The following is a 26,709-nucleotide window of genomic DNA, read 5'->3' as shown; positions in this document are numbered from 1 at the left end:
GCATCAGAGTTAGCTCAGTGATGGTTGTACTCCCCATTCTGGCCCAGTCAAGCTGATGGGTGCGGGCTCTGTGGGGTTTGTGAGCCCTTGGACAGCCCTTGGACTGCTCTGTGGCCCAACTCGTGCTTAAAATCCTTGTTGATGCAGAGTTTCTGGCAGATTTACAGACTACAAAGGAATGTGGTGACTTGGGCAGAGAAGATCTAATTAGAAACTGCAATGTGACACACAAAAATGAAATCTTTGCTAAAGTGCAAATGCATTAAGAAATTCTGTCATTCATTTAATTTGTCATGTTTGGCAAATTGAATCTTCACAATATTCTCTGATCCTCTCACTTGATATATGACATTAAATAATTAAAAATATAATGCCAACTATATTTTGTTTTAAACCACGAGGTTAGCATATGTCTCTAATTCTATCCCCTATTTTTTTCCCCCATAAACCTTTGAATTATTTGGAATAACTGAAAACCCTTACAGGTCAGGCTTGATTCAAAAAGAAAAATCTCTTCCATCACGACCATGGTCTGTTAGTGTATGTGCCAGCGACATGATAGACCCTGTAAGGAAGCCTCTGGTCAAAATGTTGATGAGAAAAAGATTTGCTTCTGCATACAAAAACTCCGAGTTTCCAGACGATGGAGGAAGTGGCTCAGGGACGCTCATTACAAGCTTCCAGAAGGTGTCACTGTGCACCTACAATTTGAATGGGGAACCTAAACATTTAAGGATTAGTGCCAAAGCACTATTCCTCCTTGTGCTATTAGGGCTCCTCTTCTCTGCCCATATGGAAATTAAATGATCGATTGGAGAACTATATTTCTCTTTTTTCATGAAAAGAAAAGTAAAACTATCTCCATAGTATCACCCTCACTCAAGAGGTACCTATCCAACCATGACCTGCAGAAGTATCTCTGATATTCTGGGTCACACATAACCTAATTATTACACAGGATTATTACTTGTAAGGAAATAAATATAGTTAAATTAAAGAAGAAATCAAACCTTGCAAAAATTGAAAATGCATTTTTTAGGTCTTATAGAGCAGTTTGTAGTTACGTTCCAGAGCTGATTCTGATAGGAAGATTAATGGGGCAATGCGCAACCAGTGTCCCTGAACAGATCAAGGCTTCAGAGTCTTTGAGACTCACTTTCAAAGTGAGTCTGACAGCTTCATTGCACAAGGTGGCTGCACAGTAACAGTCCAGCCTGAGAAGATTTCTGAGGAAGGCACTGTGATTTTTGCCATTAATTTTCATCAGGTTTTGGAATTTATAAAATATGGATCAAATGGAAAATTATGCAGCCATGTTAAAAGACTGATGGGAGAAAATATAATGCACTTGTAGGACTGGTGGTGAAGAGGATGAAAGGAGAAATACACTATAATTCCTTTGAAAAAGAAGAACAAAAGAATAAAGAGCAGGCAATGAGAGACTGCTGAAGAGTATGAGGTTAAAGGTCAGTATCAATGAGAATGTTGCAGGCTGGTGCTGCATGAAAACGAAACTCTGTATTTGACTCATTGCAAACTAGATTGAGCTGGTGACCAGGAGTATTTATCCAGCATCTTAAAAAGACATATGAATAAGAAGAAATGAGCTGATTTGATAAGAATAACACAGAGAAGAAGCTGTGAACATATTTTGAGAAAGGGAAGACTTCAGGTGTTATCTATCCCAGTGGACTGATTTATCAGTAGTACCAAACAAATATTCTCTTAAAGAGGTCAGTTTACCCCTATTATGTAGAAGTGAGTATGCCTGTGGAAATGAATAGAAAGCCCTGGAGTTTCCTTGAACAATCTCTCACTAACATTTATTTCAGGGATGCTTTATGTGATTTTGCCCCTACAGGAGTATCTGCCTAGATTAGAGAGACTGTAATTATAGACAGCCCGTCACTGGCTGAATGTTGTGCTTGCTTTAGGCCTGAAGCAGCGTAACAAATGGTATCACTTCCCAGATCTCCCTTGACACCACAGATACCGAGTTACAAGTTAAAGACAGAGGATCTCAAGTAGACAAAGAAATAAACAAACAAACAAAAAACTCCAAAAAAACACAACCCCGATAAATGACCCAATAAAAACAACAACAAAAAACCAACTCAGAGTTACCGAGCTTTTGAGGGAAGCACTTGATGTGTTCCTGTGAAACCACAATATTTGATGTTCAGAGAGACTGACCCTCCATTCTGCAGGCTGGCTTTTCCTCTGGCCACTCCAGGGCTGTCTGTTATGTTTCCCTGCACTGCACTTTGCTCTGGATTCTAGAATTGTCCTGAGAGAGGGAGAACAGCACTCCAGATGGATAGAATTTTGGACATTCCTATTTTTGTATCCCATCTTTGTGTATCACTGTTCAAATCAACTCACTGACAAGGCCACACTTGAGGCTTGTTTCCCTCTCTTACACTACTGCTTTGAAAGACCATGTTCTCCTCCTGGGCAGACAAAATGTTTCTTCCAACCTCCTTTCTGCAGTTCAATTCAAACATACCTCCTGACCAAACAAAGAAAATACAAAGTGGGACTGAAATTGTCCTGTCTGCAATAGCCTAACCTCTTCCTCTCTTTTGTAACACCTCTAACTTATTTCTCCTGATGCTTTGGAAAGATTGCTAAGAACCTGTTTAAAGTGTGCCTTAAAGAACCCAGAGGGATAAATGAGAAAACATAGTTTTTTTGTGAGCCTGAAACAATTTTATAACCAGAGCATGCCACTATTTTCCAGGTAAATCATTCAGTAAGACACCATTCATGTACTGAAATAGTGTGCATTTACCTGCACAGAGCCTGTATGAACAGAATAAATGCAGTGCAGCAAGAGAGACTAGTCTGTCATCAAAACCAGAATCATACATTTCAGTGAACATTAGGTTATGCTAGTTGGAAGAAATGTCCTTGGCTTTTAAGGGCTGTGACTCACTTTGTCAGTCTTATGACTGGAAAACTATTCCATGCTGAACCATTCAGAAGATCTGGATGAAAACTGAGAAATACCCTTTAAACCCTTATTTAGGCTCTTATTTAGAGCCGATATTCAAATATAAATGTTATACGTGTCCCGTGCATTACCATGCAGAATTCTGGGTAATGTAAATCAGTAAATGGAGCAAGAATTTGCAAATGAAAAAGCAAGACAAGGGGTCAGAGAGGAGCAATTCTGCAGCTTCTCCAGCACAGTCTGAGCACCTCTGCAAATCTGAGCATGAGTTCCAAGTACCAGAAGGCACAAAGGGTGTGAGTGCCACAACTCATCTGGGATACTGAACTACAGCATTAGCAAGGAATCCCTTAAAGGAGATTTTCTTCCCCAAAGACAACTGTCTCATAAGAATCTGTGTGTTTGAACAAATTGGTTTGATAATAAAAAGGAAAAAGCATAGATTTTACAAAATGAAGCACTGCAGTGCAAGAAAATTAATACTTTAAAATATTATAATCTGCCTGTTTCTCATAATAAATTGCTTTACAGTTGAAGAAAAAATAATTTATCCTATTTTGGTCTAAGCCTGACCCACTGTTTTTGCTCTTAACTTGATTATTCTCAAAGGAAGCAGTGAAGTAAACAGAACAGTGAGAACTGTTTTCTTCTTTATTTAGTCCTAAAGTAAATCACACAAAACAGCACAGGAAAAATCACAGCTACTTCCCGAAATTAAGCTGTGTTCACAACTGGAACCAAATAAATAACAAAACAAATCTGAGCCTTTCCCCTTTTTCTGTATGAGTTCCTCAGCATAGACCTGACATCTCTAGGCTCCTGAAAATAATCCATCCTTCTTGTGAGAGTAATTAAGTGCTTGCTACAGTGATCCAGAAAAAATTATGTGACATTTTGTGAGACAATCAGCTGCTGCTTGGCAGGCATCACTGGGCAGTTCCTGATTTATTTTAGCCTGCTCCTACCTTTAACAGTTGATATGGTATTTTAGATTAGATTTATTTTGAGACTGACACTAAATGCATAATATTGAAGTAAATTAGCCTCCTGAGCTGTTTCCAACCACGTAAGGTGGTAGAATAAATATCTGTTAGCGTAAAGATCTCAACATCTAGTTTCCTGAAGGTCTTGGAATCAGCATTAGGACAGGGAGAGGCTTTGGGAAAGGCCAAGCCTTCTGAGACATCCAGAACTGTCAGTAAACAGGCACAGGCTCCTGCAAGTCAGGTTTCACCTGCTCACAGATCCTTGCCATTTCCCAAGTACTACCCTTCAGCCCATGTTTTGGATGAGTCTGATGGAAAAATAATGTTCTGCCTGTCTCACTTCTAAATTTTAATGCTTGTGAAGAAATATACAATTACTTACATTGTACATAAACAAGGTGTTTTCATCCACTGTGTGGTCTCTAGGAGAAGAGTGATGGTGTCTCCCCTGCATTTCCTGACTTGGCATGGCTTTGGCTTTGACCTTCTTAGAAGGATGCACCTAGCTGTCAGCTAGCAACATGGAGTTGGGCTTTGAAAGTAAGGTATTTGTGATAGGATTCTGATCTCTTTTTGTATCTCTTTTTTGACCAGTTGAATATGCCTTATGAAAAGACACAAATAAATGGAAGTAAAAAACTGTCCTTACTGCACAGAAAGGGCCAGCAAATGTAGGACTGAGTAAGTATTAAAAGGCTTGAAATAAACTTCTATTTTCCTGTGGAGTCTTTGAAATTTTTGTGGAAAGAAAGTGATTTTCTTTCCACAAGAAAAGATGCTTTTTTTGTGAAAAAGCATGTGAAATCATTATTTTTGTGTCTTTGCACCACTCATGCGAAATGCATCTCGTGTAGCATGCATTGTATACAAACAGGCAAGGAGAAGGAGTAAATTACTCTTCACGCTTATGGTATACACAGCAAGGAGTAATGAATTTAAACAGCAGGCAGGAATATTTAGGCTGATCCTAGCAGCAAATGTCAGATGACACTTTCAAACTTCCACCCAGAACTGCCCCTGATAATCTTAGATCATAGAATGAGTTGGGTTACAAGAGACCTTAAATATAATCTATTTCCAACCTCCCATATCCTATGAACAGGGACACTTGCCACTAGACCAAGTTTCTTAGAGCTCCATCCAACCTGACCTTGAACACTTCCAGGGATGGGGCATCCACACCTCTCTAGGCAGGCAACCTGTTCCAGTACCTCACCACCCTCACAGTCACAACCCTCTAGAACCCTCTTTTCTCCAGGCAGGACAACCCCAAACTCTCTCAGCCTGTCTTTATAGGAGAGCTGTTCCAGTCTTCTGATTACCATGATACTGCACCCCACATCATTCTCCTGGTCACTGGAAGGATTTGCTAATCTGGTACTTCAGGATTCCTCTAGCACTCAGAAATCCCTGAGAAATATGAGCTGAAAAAACCCCATGCACCAATTCCTCTTTCAATTAGAAATAAAGTGTATTGGAAATAAATCAGAGTACAATGGGAATGCTATGCTCAGGTGATCTCTTAACACTTCATGGCACTGAGGCTGAACTGCAAGTCACAGCAACACCAATTGCATTATGCTGGGCTGGTGAAGCAGAAAGGTATGTCATTTTAATTTTGTATTTTACCAAAAGTCATTTAGTTTCATCAAGTTTGAGTGTGAGAGGTATATCATGGAGCAAAGGTAAATTCCTTCTGACTCCCAGACATGCAAACTAGATGCCTTTTTAAGAAGGTCTCCGTGGTCTTCCAGATAAATGTTGCTTTTCCCAGTGTCCTTTATCTAAATTGTTATTTGTTGCTGATAAAAGGATATAGTAAATTAATGTATTTGTAAACCTGAAGCTGCCCATATCTCAAATGAGTTGATCTAGATTTAGGCTGAGTAGGTTATTTATTAATCAGCATGACATTTTGTTCCACTTAAAGAAGGTCATCGTAAATGAATAAAAACAATCTCTGTAATTCAGGTCAGTCTAGTATTGTTTTGCTGAAAAATTTCCAGAACTAGTGTAAAAGCACTTTGCCTTTTGGTTTCCATATTCATTAAATTCTTTCTGACAGCAATATCTTAATCAGCCCAGGAATCTGCATTTTGCCCATTTCAAAGGTTCATAGGTGAAAAGGAAGCTTTGGGACTATTTCAATAGTAAAATATGTAAATCACTAAATTAGAAAAACACATTATTGCAAATTAGTACAAATTATCTATGAGGTCTAGACAATTTGCACACCATTAATATGCAAGTAATCCACCCATTAATGTGCAGTACATTATTATTTTGACAACTTTTACAAAAGAATGCCCTCTGATTGCTGTGTATGCAGCTATTATTGGCTCATAGACAATGCTGAGCAGTACATGCAGCTATTCTCTGAAAAATATTTCTGGATGCAAAAAGAAAAAGAAAGAATTTATGAATTAAAAATATTATTATGCCATGTAATTACAGAACAGTTTAAAAAGAAAGACTCTTTGAAGAGCTCTTTGTTTCACAGAATAGCTGAGATTGGGAGGGAGTCTCTGCGTATTGTCTAGTTCTGCCTCTTGTTCCTCAGGCTTCCCAGATCTGTGCTGAGCAGGGTTTGGAGTCCTCTGAGGACAGAGACTTCAAAACCTCTCTAGGCAACCTGTTCCACACCCCAACTGTAAAAGATCACAACTTTTTCTGGCTGATAGAACAATTTTTGCTTAAGCCACATTCATCTATTCTTACTTTCATGTTAAAGATTAAAAGATAATGTTTTAAAAGGAGTTATATTTAATGGTTTGAGCTGCCTGGAGCAGACTAGTATACTATGGACACCAGGAGGAAATGTGGGAAGAAAAGCCCAAACCCAACATGAAGGATCTCTGCAAGGCTGGTGAAAATGAGTCCCATGTACTGACAGAAGCTAAGCCAGTGGCTCACTGCATGTCATCCAAGGCTAGGTCTGCTGAAGGGTGCCTCATTCACAGCACATCGTGCTCCTCCACTGTCCCCAGCAGGACCCACAGAGCTGGATCGGCCTCTCCTGGCCAGCTGTTCCCAGTTTATATACTGAGCATGACACCCTAAGGTATGGAATGTTTCCTTTGGCCAGTTTGGGTCGGTTCTCCTGGCCCTGCTCCCTCCCAGGTTTTGTGCACCCACTCACCAAGAGAACATGGCAAATGGAAAAGTCCTTGACTTAGGGCAAACAGTGCTTAGCAACATCTAAAACTTCACTTTGTTAGTAAAGTTAGTCTCACACTGAATCCAAAACACAGCTCTGCACCAGCTACTTGGAAGAAAATTAAGTTTATCCCAGTTGAAACCAAGACAACACTGCAGGTCTCATAAAGGTTGATCGTCTGTAAAAATGTGCAGGAGTAGTCCTTTCTTAACTAGTGAAAGCACTTCAGGGACAGGATATACTATTGTTATAAAGGATACATGTCCAGCAAACTAAATTAACCACCAGAGAACATCACAGAGAGAAAATGCTCTCCAGCTTGTCCTAGAAATAATTTTGCTTACCTTTAAAACTAAGTGCTTATGATTTTATTTTATTATCTCAGTCTATAACTATTTGGCAAAATACCCACTCTTTTCCCTATCAAACGGTATACTGTATCATCAAAGAAGTTGTCAGTACGACTAGCTGCTCATAACTTGGTGGTCCTAAATGCCCCATAATACTCCTGTATCTCTCCCAGAATTCTGTCTCCCTTTGAAACCTTGCTCCTGAAAAAACAGAGCATCAAACATGTCTCAAATTTTACATCTGCTGTGTAAGAATAACTATTTTGGCATAGACAAAGAATGCTGGCTGCATCTGAAAGGGCTTCAATCTCTAGCCATACAGTTTGCATTCCCAGCCCATCTCAAACATAAGAGATAAGATGTGACTGTTAAATTATGTTTCAGCCTGTTTAACCATGTACAAGACCTGTTCAGAAGAACAGAAGTGTGTTCTTGGTTTGTTCTCAGCATCCTCTGACAATCACAAGCTTTCAGACACACAAATGCTACTGTGACTAAGTATGAAAAACATACTGCAAACACACTTGGTGGGGATTATATTGACTGAAAAGGATGAGTATATTTACTAACACCAGGACTTTTCCTACTCTTACAAAAGATAAAGAGAGCATGTGACTTCAGAGGGACTGTTAAGAGTAGCACCAATTAATGACTGCCAGCACTCATCAGCTGAAGACACTGGAGTACTTGGATAAAGTAGTGCAATTATTCAACTGGCATCAAAGTTTTGCAAATAACAACTGTTATGATTTTTGACCTTTCTGGAATTGTTTGTGAATGGATTGCTATTTTATCAAAGAAATTACGATTCACAGCAGTTGCCAAATAATTTAGGTGACCTATGCATGGTCATGAGTGACTTTCACATTACAAGCAGTTCATAGAATAATGTTGGACATCTCCAGGCCCAAAGGATCCCTGCAGAGCTAGATAAGCTAGACCAAGGATGAAGGATACCACACTTCCCTGGGGCTGCTCCTTCAGACAGCATACTCTAGGCCGTTTCCATTTCTGCCTGGTCCCCCCCACAGAATTTAAGTGGATAGGACTTGGCAAGCAGAAAAGCCATGCTGGTATAACCAGGTGTCACGGTGCCTCAGCCTACATGTTATTGTTTAAGGAGGATTCATACTTGCTCACTGCATCTCCTTGGCAGATACCTTCTCACTTAACACTATGCTTTTCTTCACCTCTCTGCTCCATGCCCTGGGGAGGAAAGAAAGCCCTTACAGGTGAGGCAAATGTCAGCAGAAACTGGAAAGGATTCTGCTTCAATCCCTAGCAAGGACAGGGCTGCCCCCTCACAGGAGGAGAGCTGGAAGCAAAGGGATCCCACTCCCCCTACTTGAGCTAGGCAAACTGAACATAGAGACAAATTCAAGAAAGATGCAGATCATAAAACAGTATCACAACAAGGTGGAAGTCAACTCCTCAGATCAGATTTACGATCAGGTCCCACAACCACCCAGCCCACACTGACAGGTGACAGCCAAGGTCAAGCCAGGAAGTCAGCCCAAGGTGGCAGACTCCACTACATGGCTGTCACTTGACTGGAGACCATCACTCCTTCAGGCTCAGCTCAAGGAAACAGGCCCTCTGGGTTAAACTTAAACAGAGCTGCTGGGTCCATGGGTGAGGGTAGAGGTCCCAGTTGAGGCTGGTCAGGGCCATGAACACTTATTAATGTCCTCAGAGCCCTCACACTGCTTTCCTATCTGCACTTGCCCAGTCCCTTGCTGTCTGTAGGTGTGTTATTCATGTAAACCCAACCAAATCTGGAGACTGTATGCTTAGAAACCACATTTATGTTATAGAAGTGAAACAGGTTCTATCCAGGTGTAATCTGGACATGAACTAAAATGTGGCAGCGCTCTGGGGAACATTCTCACCCTCTTCTGAGGAAAGGATAGCAATGAGATAGTGGAACAGGACTTTGGCTAAATTTTGTCCATGGGGGAAAGAAACTGTGATATATTTGAAACCTTACACTATCTCTCTTTGCACTGCATTATATGATGCAGGCCATCATAATTTTTCAGGGGTGTTTTATTTTGTTTACTTGCAAAAAGCTCCTTGGGACCACACATAAATGTGTCTGTGTCTGTCTCTGGGTTAAGAAAATCCTTGTATCTTTGTGTTGATAGTGGTAAAAAGCAGTTTATTCATTTTGCTTTTTAACACTTTTATAAATCAAGATGCAAACATGCCAGAGAGAAAAGCTTTTTAAGCAATGCAAATGGAGATAGAAACAAACAACTCATTGACTTAATTTAAATGTCATGAAGAGAATTTAAAAGGCCTTTAAGCTTTGCCTACCATTTTCCAAAAACATTTCTCTTGTAATTCAGTTTCTCTTTGAAAGCACATTCAAGAATAAATAAACCTAATTTAAGTGTTCCATTAAAATATTTAGGTTTGTTGTTGAGCTTTTTGTTTTGTTTTTGCTTTTTTTTTAATTGAAAAATTTACTTGATATTTTGGCTTTTTTACCCTCTGGCATGTTGAATTAGACGCCAACTTGCTCTTAGAAGCAGCCACCAGTCACATTGAGAAGTATCAAATCCAAAATCTCATCTAAAGTGGAAGGGAACATGGGAATTAATGAGGATTGTGGAATCAGTCTGATCAAGGACCCTGTCAGTCACACAAATTACAGGTCTAAGAACATAATCTTTCTATAGAAACCAGTGTCACATATAGAAACATTTTACCAAAAGAACCTGAACTTTCTGTACATTTCAATGTCACCAGGAGTTATTAAAAAAACCCCAACTTTTAATGTGATCTCCTCCATTCTGGAAGTGTAAGTGACAAACTGGTCTTGAACCTTACAAACCTGAAGTTATTTTCCTAAATACTACTAGGAAATCATGTAAACCCTCTGTGCAGTGGTTCTCTATCTGTTAAAAGAGAAAGGCATTTCCCACCCATGTGAAGTAAAGCCTGCAGTTTATTTTAGTTCCCCAGCCTTAGGGCTGTACACACTTCTAGACAGGTAAGTTTTCTAACTTCCTATCACAATCCTTGTAGACTCATTAGCTACCAGTAAGATTGCTTACATTACATATGTGGAAGGGTCATTTGCTGATATGGTTTATGAAGTTTTGGAGACATGTTCCCCCAGAGAATGTAGCCTCATACCTGAGCTTCCACATCACAGCAATTTCAACTCAACTGAGCTCAGAAAGTGGTTACAGAACATCTCCTGGGCAGTCCCTGCAGGCTGTCTCTGCTACCAGGGATGAGAGCCACACCAGTAGAGCTGCAGCATTTAGAAACAAAAGCACTAAACAAAGTAAATTGAACACATAGCAAGTTCTGGTAGCAATGCTGTTAAAGGAATTGTGGACAGTAGCTGGCTCTGATAATTCCAGTGGCATTTATGTCCCTCTACAGATCAATCTTTTGCAGAATAGAGAAATAATAAGTTATCCTCTACAAGGTTGCTGACTCAGTCCTGTGCACCATGTTCTCAGAGACTCAGCAACAAACTACAAATTCAGGTGATATCCACAAAAGCAATCAGCAAGCTGAAGGGAACAATTCACCGGCAGTGAATTAAAGGATGGCTAAATGAGAAATGACTGGGGACATGAGTTATGAAGAACTCAGTATCTGGATTTCAGAAACCATGCCTGTCAGTTGTTAACTTCAGGAGCCATTGGGCCTATGACAAAACCACTTCTGCCTTCAAGAGGGTCAAGAAGTCCCCAGGCTCATGTGCCAAATGGACAGAAAACAGGACAGAATTACATGAAATTCTGAACAGAGTGTACTTTGTTCATTATCAGAAACAGTTTTCTGATATCAGCAAACCAGGCTGAGCATTTTCTCTCAGCAAAAGAAATGAAAGTCATTTAGGATTTCTGATAAGTGCATTCCTATAATTCAAATGAAATGGCCTCTTAGAAATGGTTATACTTTGGCTAAGGAAATGAAATGGAGAGATCAATTCTAGATTTAAATTGAGTATTTGTAAGGCAGATGTGGAATGAGGAATGGCTCCTTCCCCTGTTTTAACTTTCACCAACCCTGCCAACAAACTCAACTGGATGTCTTAGTCCCCCTCTGTGCTGGCTTTAAGTCTGAAAAAAGACAACCTTTGTAGTTTCAGGAGTGCACAACTTTGCTATCACATTCCTTCCCCTATCATGCACAATGGTGCACCACTTTTGCCCCAAAGCTTTAATAAGATACAGTTTCTTGCATTTGTCTCTCTTGCTGTGCTGATAGGTCTTGCATAAATAAATAAATAATATCAGTTCATCCCTCAGGTAGATTTCAGGCTTTTGACAAAATCTAGAAGATACATGACTGTTGTTTCTAATTAAGGAATACTCTATAGGTTCACTAAAGAGGATTTACTGTAATAACTCCCTAGTAGACTTCAGTATTATGCAGTTTGATTTCTTTGGCATATCATCTTTTGTCAACTACCAATAAAAATAATCTGACATAGCATCAGTAAAAACTGCAGAACTCTTCAGTGCCTAAACACCATAAAGCAACATATTTTCCCTCACCCTTTTAACAACAGATTAGCTTCACAAAACATGAATAATTTTTGTTAGATGGATATGTTTATTATATTCTTTGAAAGCAGACAGTGGGAAAGCGGATCACTACCTCCTTTGTCATTGTGATTGCAACATGCTGAGGAACAGAGGACAGGGGATGAGGCTCAGGAAAAAGGTAAACTGCATGAATAGTGATGTCTTGGTGATGAACAGCCCATGGCTGTTATTCATTACATTTATATTTTTTTCTCCTCTTTTTCAGATACACCATTTCACCCCCTCCTACAGGACATTTGTATAACTAATCCTGAAATTTTTTTCTTACCTTGAAAATCCACTGTGCAGCTTTAATATCTGCTTCATCTTCATTTTGGAGGTTCTCCTTTGCCTGACAGTTGTCTGCATGGTAGCTGTGAGTCCTGAAGTAGAGCACAACTTGCCTCCACATCAAGAAATAAAAAGGCTGTTCCTGAATCAAATTGTACAGTGACCTTTCTTGGAAAAGCACCACTTATATTTAAAGATGAAATTAAACCAAATCCCAGACATTGAGCTGAATGACAACAACATAAAGATTGCTTGTCCTTACACTGATGGACTACTGTCCAGCTTGCCTGTTCTTCCTGCAGCCTCCGCAGTTCTGGAGACAAACAGGATTATCTGCTCTCAGATATCTGCAGTGTCTCATCCCTTCAGCATGTGCCAGCTTAGAGATTAGACTCACAACTTTGTAGGTTTTAGTAAATTGCAAAGGAGAAAGACAAGCACAGAGTGGTTCAACATACCAGAGAATCAAGCTGTAACAACCATGAGACACTTTTTATCACCTCCGTGTGAATGTATTTCATTTACAACTTGAAAGAAGAAGGAACTCAGCACACAGTTACACTCTGCAGGCAGCACCAAATGGAGATGTCTGTCTTAGGTCAGTGGTACCTGCCAATCACATGTTTTTCCTCATTGGCTGAACAGATGGCCTGCTGCTAATCCTTGCAGTGCCAGTGAAAACAGCACATGGAGCTGCAGCCATGTCTCAGGACATACACTAAATATAAGGACTATAGCTCCAGGTAGATTATTAATAGGTTATTTCTCCCAGCTGTATAGAGGGCTGCCTGGTTTTTGCCAACATTCACTTGTTATTGTTTACATCTTTTTTCAAGCTAAAAGATATGTCTAACCCAACTATTTTTTTTCTACCAAGAATCCAAAGTTTTGACAATTCAGCACTGTAGATACAAGGTAGATATAACACATCTGCCCACACAGCATCTCTTGTGAGAAAAGCTACTTTGGTCACATTTCTATCCTCTTTTCAGATAAACCCAGTAAATGCTAAGGAGAAAAATTAAGACTAATGAGGCTTGACAAGGTAAATTGCACTAGAAGTCATTGTACAGTAAACTCTGTTACAGCATAAGTTCCAGTAAGAAGTTGACTTTGTCAGAGTTGCTGGTGTACAGATCTTGTACAGACAAAAACTGTTGTCACAGAGCAACAGTTGAAAGGAGGAGATGCTGTAGGCTCAAAGAGTAGCTGGAGACTCTTCAGCTTTCAACAGAGAAGGGAATGTGCATGAGACAGAGACACGTGTCCCTACTCCCTAAAGTAATACTATTTTAACCCCAGATGCATTATTTGTCAAGGCTACAAAGAGTACTGCACTGGCCTTTCTATTCCTGTTTTTGCATAGCACTTCACTTCCAGTTTTCTGGCATTACAGCATTGTTCCTTTATACTAGGGGAAAAAATAGAAGATGTATTTATTACAATAACATGTTAGTTTATATTTTTGTCAAAAAGACCACTCTTATTGCAGATAAGTGATGTGTGCTTCCTTCACTGAGCTCATAAAACCTAATTTCAAAGAGGTGGTGGAGCAACCAGAAGGTTGCCTGTTATAACATATGCACAACTGTGGCATATTAGCTTTGCTAGATCCTTTGGGCCAGAATCTGATTAATTTAAAAGAAAAATGATCCAAGTGATCTATGATCTATCAAATGATCTATGACCTAGAAGTCAGATGAGTCTATATAGGCTGTAGGAAGCAGGCATTACTTGTTAAAAAGGATACTCACAAAATAATGTTTTCCCACCATGACACACACAATAAAATGAAGATAAAATAAGGAGAAAACAAAGACAGAGGAAGCAGTAAAAATCCAGTTCACAATGGGACAATTCCTTAGGACAAACATCTAATGAAGTACTCCACATCTTCTCATATTGAAAAATCACTTCTGTTTCCATGCAAGGTGGCCTCTTTAATGAGGCCTCTTCAACCCTCCACAATTAGACAGGAAAAAAAAAAAAACTTGATCATTTTGTGAATTAGGAAGTGTGCTCACTTTCCTAACCTTCTTAGCATGTTTTGCTTTGATAAACTTTCAAAGCATTTTCTTCTACACATGTTAAATACTTGTGCAGACATGCAGGAGCCAGGTTATGCACAGAATGCTGAAAGGTTAAATGGCAGGTGCGCAAAACACTTCTGTAATTTAGAGAATAAGTGATAGAAAATGATACATTGTTCTTATTACAAGAAAGAAAGGAGAACAGAAAAACACTCTCACAATCCAGTTGTCTGTAGTTTTAGCGTGAGGATGACTCATCTGCATTAATTTTCTAGTATTAAACTACTGAGCATTCTTATTCTTTGTGATCCAGGAAATGGATGACTTTTATTCCTGCATGCTGATGTGCTTTTCACTTTTCACTCTGTTTCACACATCAATAAAGTTATCTAAACATAGCAACTTCAAGTGAAGCTGCATTGCCAGAAGTTAATGGACAAGCACTGATGTGACCAAAAATAGCTAAATGAGAATTGCTTTGCACACCTGACTCCTAAAGGATAGATGCTTGCCAAAATGTAGGCACACAGCACTTTTACAGTCATTACCTTCAGCAAGATCCAGAGAATCAACCAGCATAAATAAAGCACCATGGGATGCTCCAAGCTGATGACACAGGATGGGTTTGTACTGGTTGCTGAGAATTGCCTTTTGCTGTCATAGTGGTGACAGGCACACAAGACAGGCTCCTGTAAAAACTGTACAATTCTTTCCTTTCTCAAAGCTTTCCCTTGCAATGCAATAAAGTTCCTTCACACAAAGAGTGCCTCATGGGACTCACACTGGTGAAAATTTTCAGATGTGCCCAAGTATTTGAAAATGGGGGATAAGAGCACATGTGAATCTTGGTAGCTTACCACCCTCTGACAAAGTGGTCCACAATTCCACTGTGCATTTGTCAAAGGAGTAACACTGTCACGAGCAAAGTTTCCACGACACTATTGCGTAGTATATGTATAATTGTATATAACACTATTGTATATGTCCTTTCTCAAACACTTCTGAGTGTGCTGAACAGAACAGACTCCAACCAGATGCTTTTTGCACTCTGTTGAAGACCTGTCTGTAGTATGAAAGCTGCTAATTTCTTCTTACCCTCTACTGTGTGTCTCATTCAAGAGGATGTGCAAAACAATTCTCATTTATGAATCAATGCCCACACTCTCCCTCTTAACTTAGGAGAGTTGTTGGATGGAGTACCACACCTTACACACCTTGAAGAACCCTGCATGAAGAACCCTGCAGAGGTGTGAGACATGACTGTCCCTTACCGAGCTACAGTAATTTTGTGTTCATGTTTTGCCTTTATTCCATTGCATGGCACAGCAGAACATGTAAATTAAATATATCTGTATACAGGTATATTCAGGAACAATTTATTGTTTGCAATCTTCAACATGGCACATTGGGTTCACAATCTTGATTCCTCTGCTAGAAATTCTATTACTCTGCCTGGCACAGATGTCATGCTTACTCTCATAGTTCCTTAAATACCCCTTGGAATCTGTGTTAAAAAAAAAAAAAAAAAAAAAAAAAAAAAAAAAAAAAAAAAAAAGTAATCATTATTACAATTATTTCTCCCTCTTTGCATTTCTGCTAAGTCAGTAGATGCATACTTTCAACCATGCCTCACTACAAGGTTACAGAAAAGTTACAGGGAAATATTTTTACTGTAGCCTCTAAACCGCCTGGGAAATGAAAAGTAAAGCCAGAGTATGAAATTTATGATGAAGTCAAATGCCAAATCACACATTTTAAAACTTCTTTTCTACAGACAAATGACTATGTTGTTGTAGTATCAAAATTTTGACTGCAAATAGCAATCCATCTTATTTTAGCCAGACTCCAGGCTGAAGGGATGGTGATAAACTCTTGCAGGTGGTGGAATTAGGTAAATAATAGTCTGCTATTAAAAAAAGGCCACTGATGACCTGATCCATATTCTGAATAAGAGATCACATTGGGCACCAAACTGAAACCATGAATTATTATTTTCTGCTCACAGTAAGGTACTGAAACAATATTGGAAGTAGGAACTAGAAGTGAGAGAACCATGATCCATGAGCATACCTGTAGTCAGGTTCAGACAATGTACTGTGGGTACTCTTGGGTTAAGCCAGAAGTGTGCTAAAGGGCTGGGAGAAATATGCTGGGCAAAGAAGATTACAGCATTTTGGATTATTTCCTTGAAATAGGTGATCCCTGGCAGAAGAAATGGCTTTGCATATCTAAGCAAGAATTCAGGACATTACCCTGCTAGACAGAGGGGCACATGGTAAGGAGCAACTCTGCTTGTGTCTTAAAACTGGTAGCTGGAAATGTGCATTAAAAGGTGCTGATCCAGCTTGCAAGGGTTTACTTAAACTATTGGGCTGAGCTTGGAAGGGTGAAGATGAAAGAATACCATACTTGGCCTAGGTAAGAGAATGCACAGTCATCAGTGTTTTCAGTGCTGGGACAGTTTGGGGTTTGGGCAGAAGCATCATTGTGGACAATGAGGAAGTTTCATGGAAGCAAAGCGTGATGTGCTGACTGCTATCTTTTAGGATCACTGTACAGGCCTCTGAAGCCTTGTTGTGGTTTAACCCCAGCTGGCAAACAGGCACCACACTGCTGCTTGCTCACTTTCCCCCCTGGAATGGAGAGAAATGGAAGAGCAAAAGTGAGAAAACTCATTGTTTGAGGTAAAGACTGTTTAACAGGGAAAGCAAAAGCTGCTCATGCAAGCAAAGCAAAACAAGGGATTAATTAACGATTTCCCTTTGGCACGCAGGTGTTCAGCCATCACCAGGAAAGTTGGGCTCCAGCACGCATAACAGGTACTTGGGAAGACAAACACCACCACTCCAAATATCTCTCCTTATTTCATCTTCCCCCCCAGCTCTCTATGCTGAGCATGATGCCATATGGAGTGGGATATCCCTTTGGTCAGCTGGGGTCACCTGTCCTGGCTGTATCTTGTCCAGACTCCTTGTGCATCCCCAGCCTTCTCACTGGTGGGGTGGAGGGAAGAGCAGAAGAAGCCTTGGTGCTGTGCAAGCCCTGCTCAGTAGTAATGAAAACATCCCTGTTTTCAGCACAAATCAAAACATAGCCTCGTGCTAGTCACTGTAAAGAAAACGAATTCAATCCCAGCCAAAACCAGCATATGCCCTCATTAAGCCAGTTGCATTTTAAAAGCTTCAAACCTTGTTCTGTTTATCTTTCAAGACCTTTGGCTTCTGTTTCTTTATAAAATGGATAGAGCCATATGTACCATCACTGGTAATGCAATTTGAAACGACTGTGGAAAAGGTGAATATGTTTATTCCAGAGGCCCAATGCTACACACAAAAGGAGTGGCAAGTGAGACATACCATAAACAGGCAGAGCAGAAGCAGGAAATACTGAATGCCACAGGACTGAAGCTACAAAGACTCTTTTAAAAGAGGAACTGGTTAAAATAAGGCCAAATTCTAACTCTCAGCTATGAAGCAAAAATCAGATTCAAATAAACTTTCAGAGTAACTGATTTTTCAAAATTGTCTGGAGATTTCTACGCTAGAGATTGGGAGCTGTGCCAGCATTTCTAAACACTGTGAGTAAGCAATGTGCAAGAACACAAATGTGTTAGATTGAACCTCCAAGCCCCACATGTTTGGTAATCCATGGAATCCATTAATGGATGTATTTATTACAGGCTACATGACCCAGAGTGTGCACAGCGCTTAGGGAGCTTTCTTCTGATGAAGCACAAAGACATGTAAATGCTGTTACTTGGACTGTACCTGGGATTTACGCTTCTGCTATGAAGAAACCAACAGGTTTTTTTTTGTGGTGTGAAGGAAGACCCATTTTAAAAGAAAAATTCTATGGAGGAAGTATAAATCAGTGGTACGGTGACAACTGTCCTGGAGTTAAAATCTCCCCCACCTATTGAGATACTGACCAGGCATAATTTAAAGAACAGTGTATCCTCTAAATGGGAAATACAGAGACTCTAGAAAAATTAAGTTAGCAGTAGACCACCTCTAAGCGAGCTGGTCATTGGCTGTCTTGATCTGCTCACCCAAAAAATGCTGAAGATTTTTGTTTTCTCCTTATATGTTAGCAGAATGACTTTTCGGGACAGTTTCTGACACGGAGTGGTGTGTCTATGCGCTTCAGCACGGTATGACTGGAAGATCTCACTCAGCAAATGAATGCACTGTGATTTTTTTTTTTTTTTCTTAGAAACATAAAAACTTAAGCCCATAGCTTCTGAAACACTTGGGCCTTTAGTCTCAAGTTTCCTTCCCAGCCAGACTCGCGCTGTCTCTGTGGAAAAGCTGAGCCATTTCTGCAAACAGCACAGGTGGGCACCTGTGGGCACATGCTTCATCCTGCCTTCCCAGATCTACGGGATTAGATCCCCTGTGTAGGATCATACACGTATACACAGGTCACAGGTCTTGCATGTGGGTCAGGGCAATCCCAGACACAAATGCAGGCTGGGCAGAGAACGGACTGAGAGCAGCTCTGAGGAGAAGGACTTGGGGGTGTTGGCTGACAAGAAGCTCAACATAACCTGGCAAAGTGCCCTCAGCCCGGAATGCCAACCCTGTCCTGGGCTGCATCCATGGCAGGGGCGCTGGAATCAGATGATCTTAAAGGTCCCTTCCAACCCAAACCATCCTATGGCTCTATGACATGTGTAAGTATATACAAACGCGAATATTTATGCGCTCTAAATACGTGAATACAGTCACTCGACTGCCCGCGCGCAAACGCGGGCGGGGCGGGATGTCTCTCGCAGGCCGCCGTCGCGCTCACGTGAGCGGCATCACATGACGGCGGCAGCGCCGGGGCCGGCGGGTGCGCGGTGCTGCCCGGGCCGCCCGCGGCCTCCTCTCGCTCTTCTTCCTTCCATCATTCCCTCCCTCCCTTCCCTCCCGCCCTCCCTTCCTTCCCTCCCGCCCGCCCTGCACGGACTCCGCCGCCGGCACGCCCCTGCGGTGAGTAGGAGCTGCCCCGGGCCCTGGCGCGGTGGGGGCCGGGGTCGGGCCGTGCCGCCTCACGGCCTCTCGCGGGGGCTCTGGGGGCCCGGGGGGTGCGAAGGGCTCCGCTGCTGCCGCGAGGGTCTGGGCTCTGCCAGGCCCCTGGGGAGGCGGCCGTGCCGGTGAGCTGTGCAGGGAACGGCAGGACCGTGCCTGGTCTGTCCCGGGCGCCTCTCTGCTTCTGCCGAGGTACCTGAAACCGCTGGTACCGACTCTGCCCTCGGGCGCTGTTTAAATGGCTCTGGGTGGGTCAGAGAGCCTGGAAACCTTCAGTAGTCCTTGAAGGACGTAGTGGTGCCGCCTGTGTGCGATAGAAGTGGTTTCAAAGGGAGAGCATTTGTCCTCCTCCGTTTGCCCAGGATAGTTCCTAATTTTTTGCTCGCTTTTGTTAGAACTGCGTTTTCATTCAGTCGTAAAAGCAGAGTGTGCTTGCGAGGAATAGGCCTGAATGTGCAAGTTTGCTCTTGCTTGGTCTGTAAGGGGGGCCAGAACAGTCCAGAAACAGGCTGTGTGGAGAGGCTGGGTACAGTTCAGGTTGTAAGGAATTCCAGCTCTAGCTGGATCTGGAGTCTCTGCCAACACACTTCTTGTTTTGGCATCAAAGTCAGATGGAGATCTCAACCATAAAGGAAGGGGAAAGAAGTGGTGAAGGTCACTATCTGTGGTAATGTGCTATATCCTGATAAAGCGCTTCTGTTCGTATTTATTTTTCAGTGTGCTTTCTGTACACTAATGATTTTGATTTTCTTGTTAAGTCTGTGTAGCATGGTTTTAATTTTTATACTTATGGGTTTTTTTCCTCCCTGAAGTTGTAGTTTGCATGTTTCTAATGTCTAAATACTCTTAGACCTGAAGTAAATGAGTCCTAATGTGTGGGGTGGGGAGGATATGCACTGAATTTTAACTCTGGAAAGAAGATTTGGAAAGAAGACAGGTTCTCTTATCCGTAGGGCTACTTGGATGATGCAGAAGAGTCACCTCAATTCAAGTAACTTAATTTCATTGTTTAAAGATTCACAAGATTGGGAGTTTTTTAGTAATGATCTGTGTCTTTTATTTTTAGCTTATTATTGGCTACAGATGAGCGTGTAGGTATGGCTTATTTTTGTTTCCAATAAGCCACATTTTAAATTCTTTATGAAACTTGGATTTTTAGAGAAACAAAGTAGTACAGTGTTAAGGAATGGGACATTTTCATTTCTTTAAAATATTGGACAAATACTCTGCTGTTTAATTAGAGGTCTCAAATCTGATTTGCATTTCTAGGTACATTTTAATTATCTGTCAAGATGGATATCCGAGGTGCTGTAGATGCTGCTGTCCCAACAAACATCATTGCTGCCAAAGCTGCTGAAGTTCGGGCAAACAAAGTAAACTGGCAGTCGTATCTCCAGTAAGTAAAATATTTCCATGTTCTTTTCCCCTTCTAAGTGTTAGACTTCTTGAGATTTTAGGCTACAGTGGTGCATTATGTTGCAGTGAAGAGTGTTTTGTCTACAGGGAAGTAGTTGGAAAAAGTTACTGTGGAAAAGTGGCTGTGGAAAATTTTCTTGTGACTTATTACCAGAAGGGGAACTCTACTTGTGTCAACTGAATGCTGTAATAGCAAATGGTACAGGTTTGCCCAAATGTGTCATAAAACTGTTTTTTTTCCTGATAATTCAAGCACCAGTCTCAATTTCAGCCTTATTGGATGACTGCTGAATTAAGAAGAGTTTACAGTAATAATTGTCTTAAGTGTAGGTATGGTATGTATTGCTGAAGGGCTTTTTGTGGGAATATAAACTAGCAAAACTGGAGTGATAATCCAGGAGAAGAAGCTATACCTTAAGTAAAGGAACATTAATTCTGGAGGATAACTTAAGCAAGTAAATCAGGAAATAGGCTGAAACAAATACTTCAGTCTGGGGAGAGCTGTGCTGTGGTTCCAGGCAAGCTCAGTGTTTCCTTTTGCATGGATGTGATGGCACTAGAAGAAGCAAGAGAAGTACTGTCCTGAGAGGATGTAGAGACAAGCTGAGGAAAAAGTTTATGGGTGAGGTAGGAAATGGGGAGAAGAAACAGGCTTTCACTTGTACTCTGAAGTGGAATGAAACATTCTTGCAGCCTGCTCCTTGTGACAGGTAGGTATAAGAAATATTGACAAAGTGTAAATTACTATTTATAATAGCAAATTACTTTATAGTTAATTGCTTTGTTACTAAAGTGGCAAAAATCTTCATGATTGTAGAGGTACAAACCATACTGATGATGCTTTCTGATTATCAACATGATACCACTTTTTTAAAAAATAGGGTTTTTTCAGATTGGTGTGGTACATGTTTATATGCCATATATTAAATAACCTTGCAAAACTGTACTCATGTAAGCTAAGAAATGCTAACCCAGTGGAATCTTACTAATGACTACCTGCTTTACCCTGGCCTGTGTATTTCAGACTTATTCCATTAGTTGAATTCCCAAGAATCCATTATTCTTTCCTATGTGATTGTATATCTGCAGGATAAATCTGCATAAAGGAACTGATCTTCTGAGAAAACTTTTTTTTTTTTTTTTTTGCTAGGCTATTCTTAAGATGGATCAGTTCCTGGTTGAGTTTGGTACTCAGTGTTTTTGCAGGTGAAAGAGAGAGGTTGGGGTGGTAAACTGACATGGGCAGGTCCCAAGCACTTTTCAAACAATCTTAAGTGGCTTTTGCTGTTACTTTCTGCCCTTTTATCTGTCTGACAGGACACGTGTCCCAAGGATACCTGGACAGCTGTTCCTTTGCTGTCCTAATGGCAGTGAACAGCTGGTTTGCAGTTACTTGGGATGAAAGTGGGACTACACTTGTTTACTGTTCATGGAAATGAATATGAGATTCTTTCACTGCTTCTCTGGTGTTTCTATAGGGCTGGTGAGAAAAGTCTTTTAACTTTTGTTGGTACAGGGGATCTATTTGACAAGGAGTTGAATTTATGTAGTATTTTATTTTTACTATGTGGTCTGCTGTTAATAATTTTCATTAATTCCTGGGATTCTTTCTCTGGTACAGTATATGAAACAGGGAGTTTTGTTTGTAAATCTGGCAGCAAATTTTTATGTAACTTCTTTTGATCAGAGGGCATGGTCCTTTTTTGGATTTTACCAGTAGAATTTGACTTGGTTTTGTTCTGGAATCTATGAAGGAACAAGAAACTAGTTATTTCCTCTCTTGGAATTAGCTAGGTTTTGGAGGCTATTGTAGTGCATCTGGCTATTGTTTATGATCCTGTGAGAGGATGAGTGAGACTTTTTGATGCTTGGTGTCCTTTGCGTGTCAATAACAGTGTGTCCTCTTTATTACTGCTCTGAAAGAAATGTAATTTTTGTGTCTCATATTTACTGATAACAGCCTGGCTGTCTGGCTAAGTTGGCTTCAAGGATTGACTTAAATGGTGCCAGAGGGATTGTGGAGCTTCTTGAAGATAACAACTTCTTTGACTGAGCAGTTTCCTTATAATGAGTTATTGAAAAACATCAGCAGAACTCTTGGTGCTTCCAAAGGAAATAAATTCATACCTTGATTTGGATGTGTCCTTTTTATAATGGACAGGTTTGAATGTGGTGGTGTCTTTGAGGCTGAGCTTTAAGGGATTTCTTGGAAAGTCAATCAGTGCAGTTATATTGATTCATTTCCGAAATGAAGCACGTTATTAAATGAGTGGAAAGTACTTTATTTGATGCACCTGTTAGAGGCAGGTCAGAGTGGTTTGTTTTGGTCTGGTTTATGGAGAAGGAAAATGGGGTACTTGAAAGGACAGTTCTCTTTCTTTTGAGCTCCTTATTCTGATTGTCTGCGCACTTACTGTGGTAAACTTGCATATAAATATATATGAAGGGATTACTTCAGCTCATCAGATGTTTTTAAATTAAAAGAAATATTTTTGTTTCCCCTAAATTAACACATCAACTCAGGTGTGACATGATTTTTGTTTCTTAAACATGATTTATGCTGCTTAAACAAGAGGCAGTATTTATGTAGTTGAAGAAACTGTAATACTTAGATAGTTGAAGTCAGAGAACTTCACAAGAAATTCTGATGAAGTGTTTTTTTCTCCTCTGCCTGCGGCAGTTGTATGTGTATAATGGTGCTTTAAAGATTGCATCACTTGTAACAGCACTGGGCTCCAGGTCACACCAAAGGGCATTCTGAAGTTCTTTTTTCCTCTCTCTGTTCTTCAGTGCAAAAGTAAAATGGCTTACTTGTAGCTGGTCAGACTTCAGTAGCCTGACTTTTCTTGTAGAGTCAGTTCAAGCTAAAGATTAACTGACACAGTGTTTATTCCATCTCTGAAGGTTGTAACTGTAAACTAAATATCAAACTACACTAACACACAACTGCTGACTTTTGATGTTTTTTTCTATATACTGTTAGATATGACAATTGTCTGTATTGCCAGCTTGCTTGTGTGTTCACTGCTCCTTACAAAATCAAGCTGTGGAAAAAGATTATTTGTTTTCTGGCGCTAAAATTTATCCTTTCTTTGTGTTGGATTCCAGCTGGGGTCTGTGTCTGAGGGAGAAGAAAGTAACAAAGCTTGTAACAGTGGAAGGTGATGTGTAGGTCTGTCTGTGGAAGCCATTAGTTCTGTATGGACTTTGCTGCCTTTGGATCTTGAGACTTGTTGCAGTTCAGAGGTGTGGGTGCCCTCCTTGAGTTAAAAAGGCATTTGCTGTTTTGCTCTGTGTGGTTGCTTTCAGCATTTGCCTCAGGGTGTGAGAATGCCAGGGGAGGGTGTCTTGACTTGCTTGAAGCAGGTTTGCGTTTGTTTTCTTAGGGTAGTAAATGAATTCTATGGAAAATTGAACTTGTTTCAGCATTTAAGTTGCACCTTACTGCGCTGTAGGTTTCTAGATACACAGCATTTGACAATGCTGTATATTTAATCAGATGAGATACTTGATGGCTAATTTGTACATAGTTTCTTGTGTGTTTTCAAATACTTCACATGGATGTTTGTGAATTCTGGTGCTAAAATATCTCTTCTATTTTCCTGGTAGTGGAAGAATCTTCTAAGGCAGGTTAAATATATCAGACTTTAAAAGTCAGTCTTGTCTTAGAGGAAATATAGAGGTTTCCTAATTTGTAGTATGTGGCGGGGGTTCTTCTGTTTTGTTTTGATTTTTTTCCTCAAATCTGATCGAGTCTTATAGAGTACATTCAGTCTGTTTTACTGTTTTAATTTTGTAGTGCTAAAACTGTTGAGCAATTGGATAAATTTAGTGTCTCTAGGTACATGCAAAGTACTGTAGATACCTGGATAAAAGAAATTATGCCGTGATATTATGGTTTTATATGAGCTTCATATTTGCTGCATATATAGTCAATTTTTTAATATTACAAACCCAAAACAAAGCCAAAACCAAACAAAAATACCCTAACCTCCAGAGTGTCTTTTGTTAAAGCATTCAAAAAAAAAAAAAAAAAAGGAACAAGAGTTGATGGAGGAAATGCACAATTAAAAGAAGGAATCACAAGCTTCTGAGTCATATTGAGCGATCAGGCGGATTTAAAAATGGTGGTCGTGCAAATTCATGTTTTCTGAATCCTTGAGTTTCAGTTTTGTCTCCTCTTGGAAGTGCTGTCAAAGGCAGCTCTTGGTATCCCAGGAACAGAGCTTTGAAAGGTGCTTACAGGGCTCCTGTCCTAAACCTGATGTACTCAGACAGGAGGGAAAAAAAGGGGGAAATTCACATGTTGAGATAAAGAGACTTTAATAGGACAGAAAAGGAAGAGGAAAAAAATAATAAAAAATAATGAGGAATTCATACTAGATCTGCAACACAGAACTGTACCAGCTACTGGGAAGAATATTAACTATCCCAGCTGAAACCAGGACACAGAAGCTCAAAGTGACTTCTATCTTGGCAAAAGACTGTAGACACATCCTGGAAAACAACAAGTTAAATGGCTGCTAGGAAGAGGGATGGAGGGAGGCTTTGGTTGCTTGTTTGCTAAAAGGTGCTGGGAAATTTCTGTTGCTTTGAAGAGGGGGTGAGGAAAATGTGTAATAGCATCATGGGACTCAGTATCAGCTGTCTGAATTTGTTCTGCACTTTCTCATGATTTTTGATTGGTTTTCTTACCCCTCCCTTCACTGTGTAATGTTTACTGTATATCAGTCATTTCAGTTTTAAAATGAGATGAATGGAAATGGATGCATTTGAAATGACTAAAACTATTAATCAGATGTATGAGTTCCTTGATAAAATATTATCAGCTTGTTTAAAAAGCTGTCAGATCCCTTGCAATGTTTTGTATGGGTTGGAAGATATATTTTTGAATGGTACTAACAAAGTGATAAAGAAAAAACTTTAATGTCTTTTTTTTCCTCACAGCAATATCAATCCCCACATCTTTTTTTCTTTTTTTCCTGTGGCCTAATGTAGGATAAAAGCAAAAGCTTGAAAGCTTTTTTTCCTTTGCAGGTGGCAGACCTCTTCTAATAGCTTGACTGTAAAGAAATATCTCTCTTCATGGACTGAGGCTTTCTCCAACATTAAAGCTGAAAATTAAGGGTTCATCTTAGGTCATCTTTGAAGTGTTTTGTAAATGGCCATATTCTTATAAACAAGCAGCTTATCTGGTTACTTTTTTATCAGTATGATCCATGAGTCCCTGGCTTGGTCAGCATTATCATTATTTAAGTTTTTGCAGAGGTTGGGCAAGGACTACCCTACCACTGGCTTTAGGAATCTTCCTTCTAGTGAATCTTGATTGCCTTTCCTCAGTGCATATGAGGATATCTGTAACAAAGCAGCTGGAATACAGGAGTAGCACACATGGCACTGGACTACTTACGTTCTTTGCTTCAATAGTAAATAGATAAAAGATGGCTCTGTGATGGGGCCGTGCTCAAGACATAATCATTTAAGTAGGAGGAAAGAAAAGAACACATTGTAGGTCTTACTTTGCTATTTCAAGAATCCAGGTGAGCCAGTTGGGAAAAAAAAGGTGAACACTTCCTGCAAATTTTGCAATGATTTTAATGTAATCTCTAGTCATGGAACATCTGGAAACTGACCTTGAATATGGAAAAGATGGGTGAAGAGTCCATGCTACATGGCTTTGCAAAGTGGAAGAGGCATTTTATTTAGTGGAAATATTAAGAGGAGATGAGTCTTGGAAATAACTGAAGCAGGAATGTCTAATGCTTTCATCCCCTGTGACTGTGCATGAATGTCTTCTTTCCTGAAGCCCTCCTGGTATTACCTAGTAAAGCTAGTCACCTATTAAAATCTTGGATATTTTTAGGACTACTTGATTTAAAATTACTTTTCTTACCTGAAGAGTACCTGACTGTACTCTTTTGACAAGTTTTTTTATTTCTTGTGATGTAAAGTTTTGTATTA

General features: G+C 40.1%; 2 protein-coding genes and 1 long non-coding RNA gene across 4 annotated transcripts in view; 2 read left to right on the top strand and 1 right to left on the bottom strand.

Moving 5' to 3' along the window:
- Nucleotides 1-12,411, bottom strand: part of RGS20 (regulator of G protein signaling 20) — a 33,684-nt gene extending 21,273 nt beyond the window's left edge. The window contains exon 1 of the mRNA XM_053976471.1: nucleotides 12,289-12,411. Coding sequence (XP_053832446.1) covers nucleotides 12,289-12,411 — 123 coding nt within the window. The remainder of the gene's footprint in view (nucleotides 1-12,288) is intronic.
- A 3,103-nt stretch (nucleotides 12,412-15,514) lies between these two features.
- On the top strand, nucleotides 15,515-17,798 carry LOC128819853 (uncharacterized). Its single transcript, XR_008440769.1, has 5 exons — nucleotides 15,515-15,567; nucleotides 16,516-16,595; nucleotides 16,867-17,004; nucleotides 17,094-17,139; nucleotides 17,634-17,798. It is a non-coding gene; the product is annotated as an uncharacterized LOC128819853 (long non-coding RNA).
- Nucleotides 17,799-19,116: 1,318 nt separating this feature from the next.
- Nucleotides 19,117-26,709, top strand: part of ATP6V1H (ATPase H+ transporting V1 subunit H) — a 47,932-nt gene continuing 40,339 nt past the window's right edge. Inside the window, exons 1-2 of one of the 2 annotated variants that reach the window (XM_053981141.1) lie at nucleotides 19,117-19,293; nucleotides 20,602-20,728. In XM_053981141.1, coding sequence (XP_053837116.1) covers nucleotides 20,625-20,728 — 104 coding nt within the window. In that variant the 5' untranslated portion in view covers nucleotides 19,117-19,293; nucleotides 20,602-20,624. The remainder of the gene's footprint in view (nucleotides 19,294-20,601; nucleotides 20,729-26,709) is intronic. The other variant, XM_053981134.1, reaches the window with a different exon arrangement.

The sequence above is a fragment of the Vidua macroura genome, chromosome 1 (assembly GCF_024509145.1).
Source record: "Vidua macroura isolate BioBank_ID:100142 chromosome 1, ASM2450914v1, whole genome shotgun sequence".
Classification (NCBI taxonomy): domain Eukaryota; kingdom Metazoa; phylum Chordata; class Aves; order Passeriformes; family Viduidae; genus Vidua; species Vidua macroura.
Note: the sequence above shows the minus strand (reverse complement) of the source record. Positions and strands in the feature narration are given on the sequence as shown.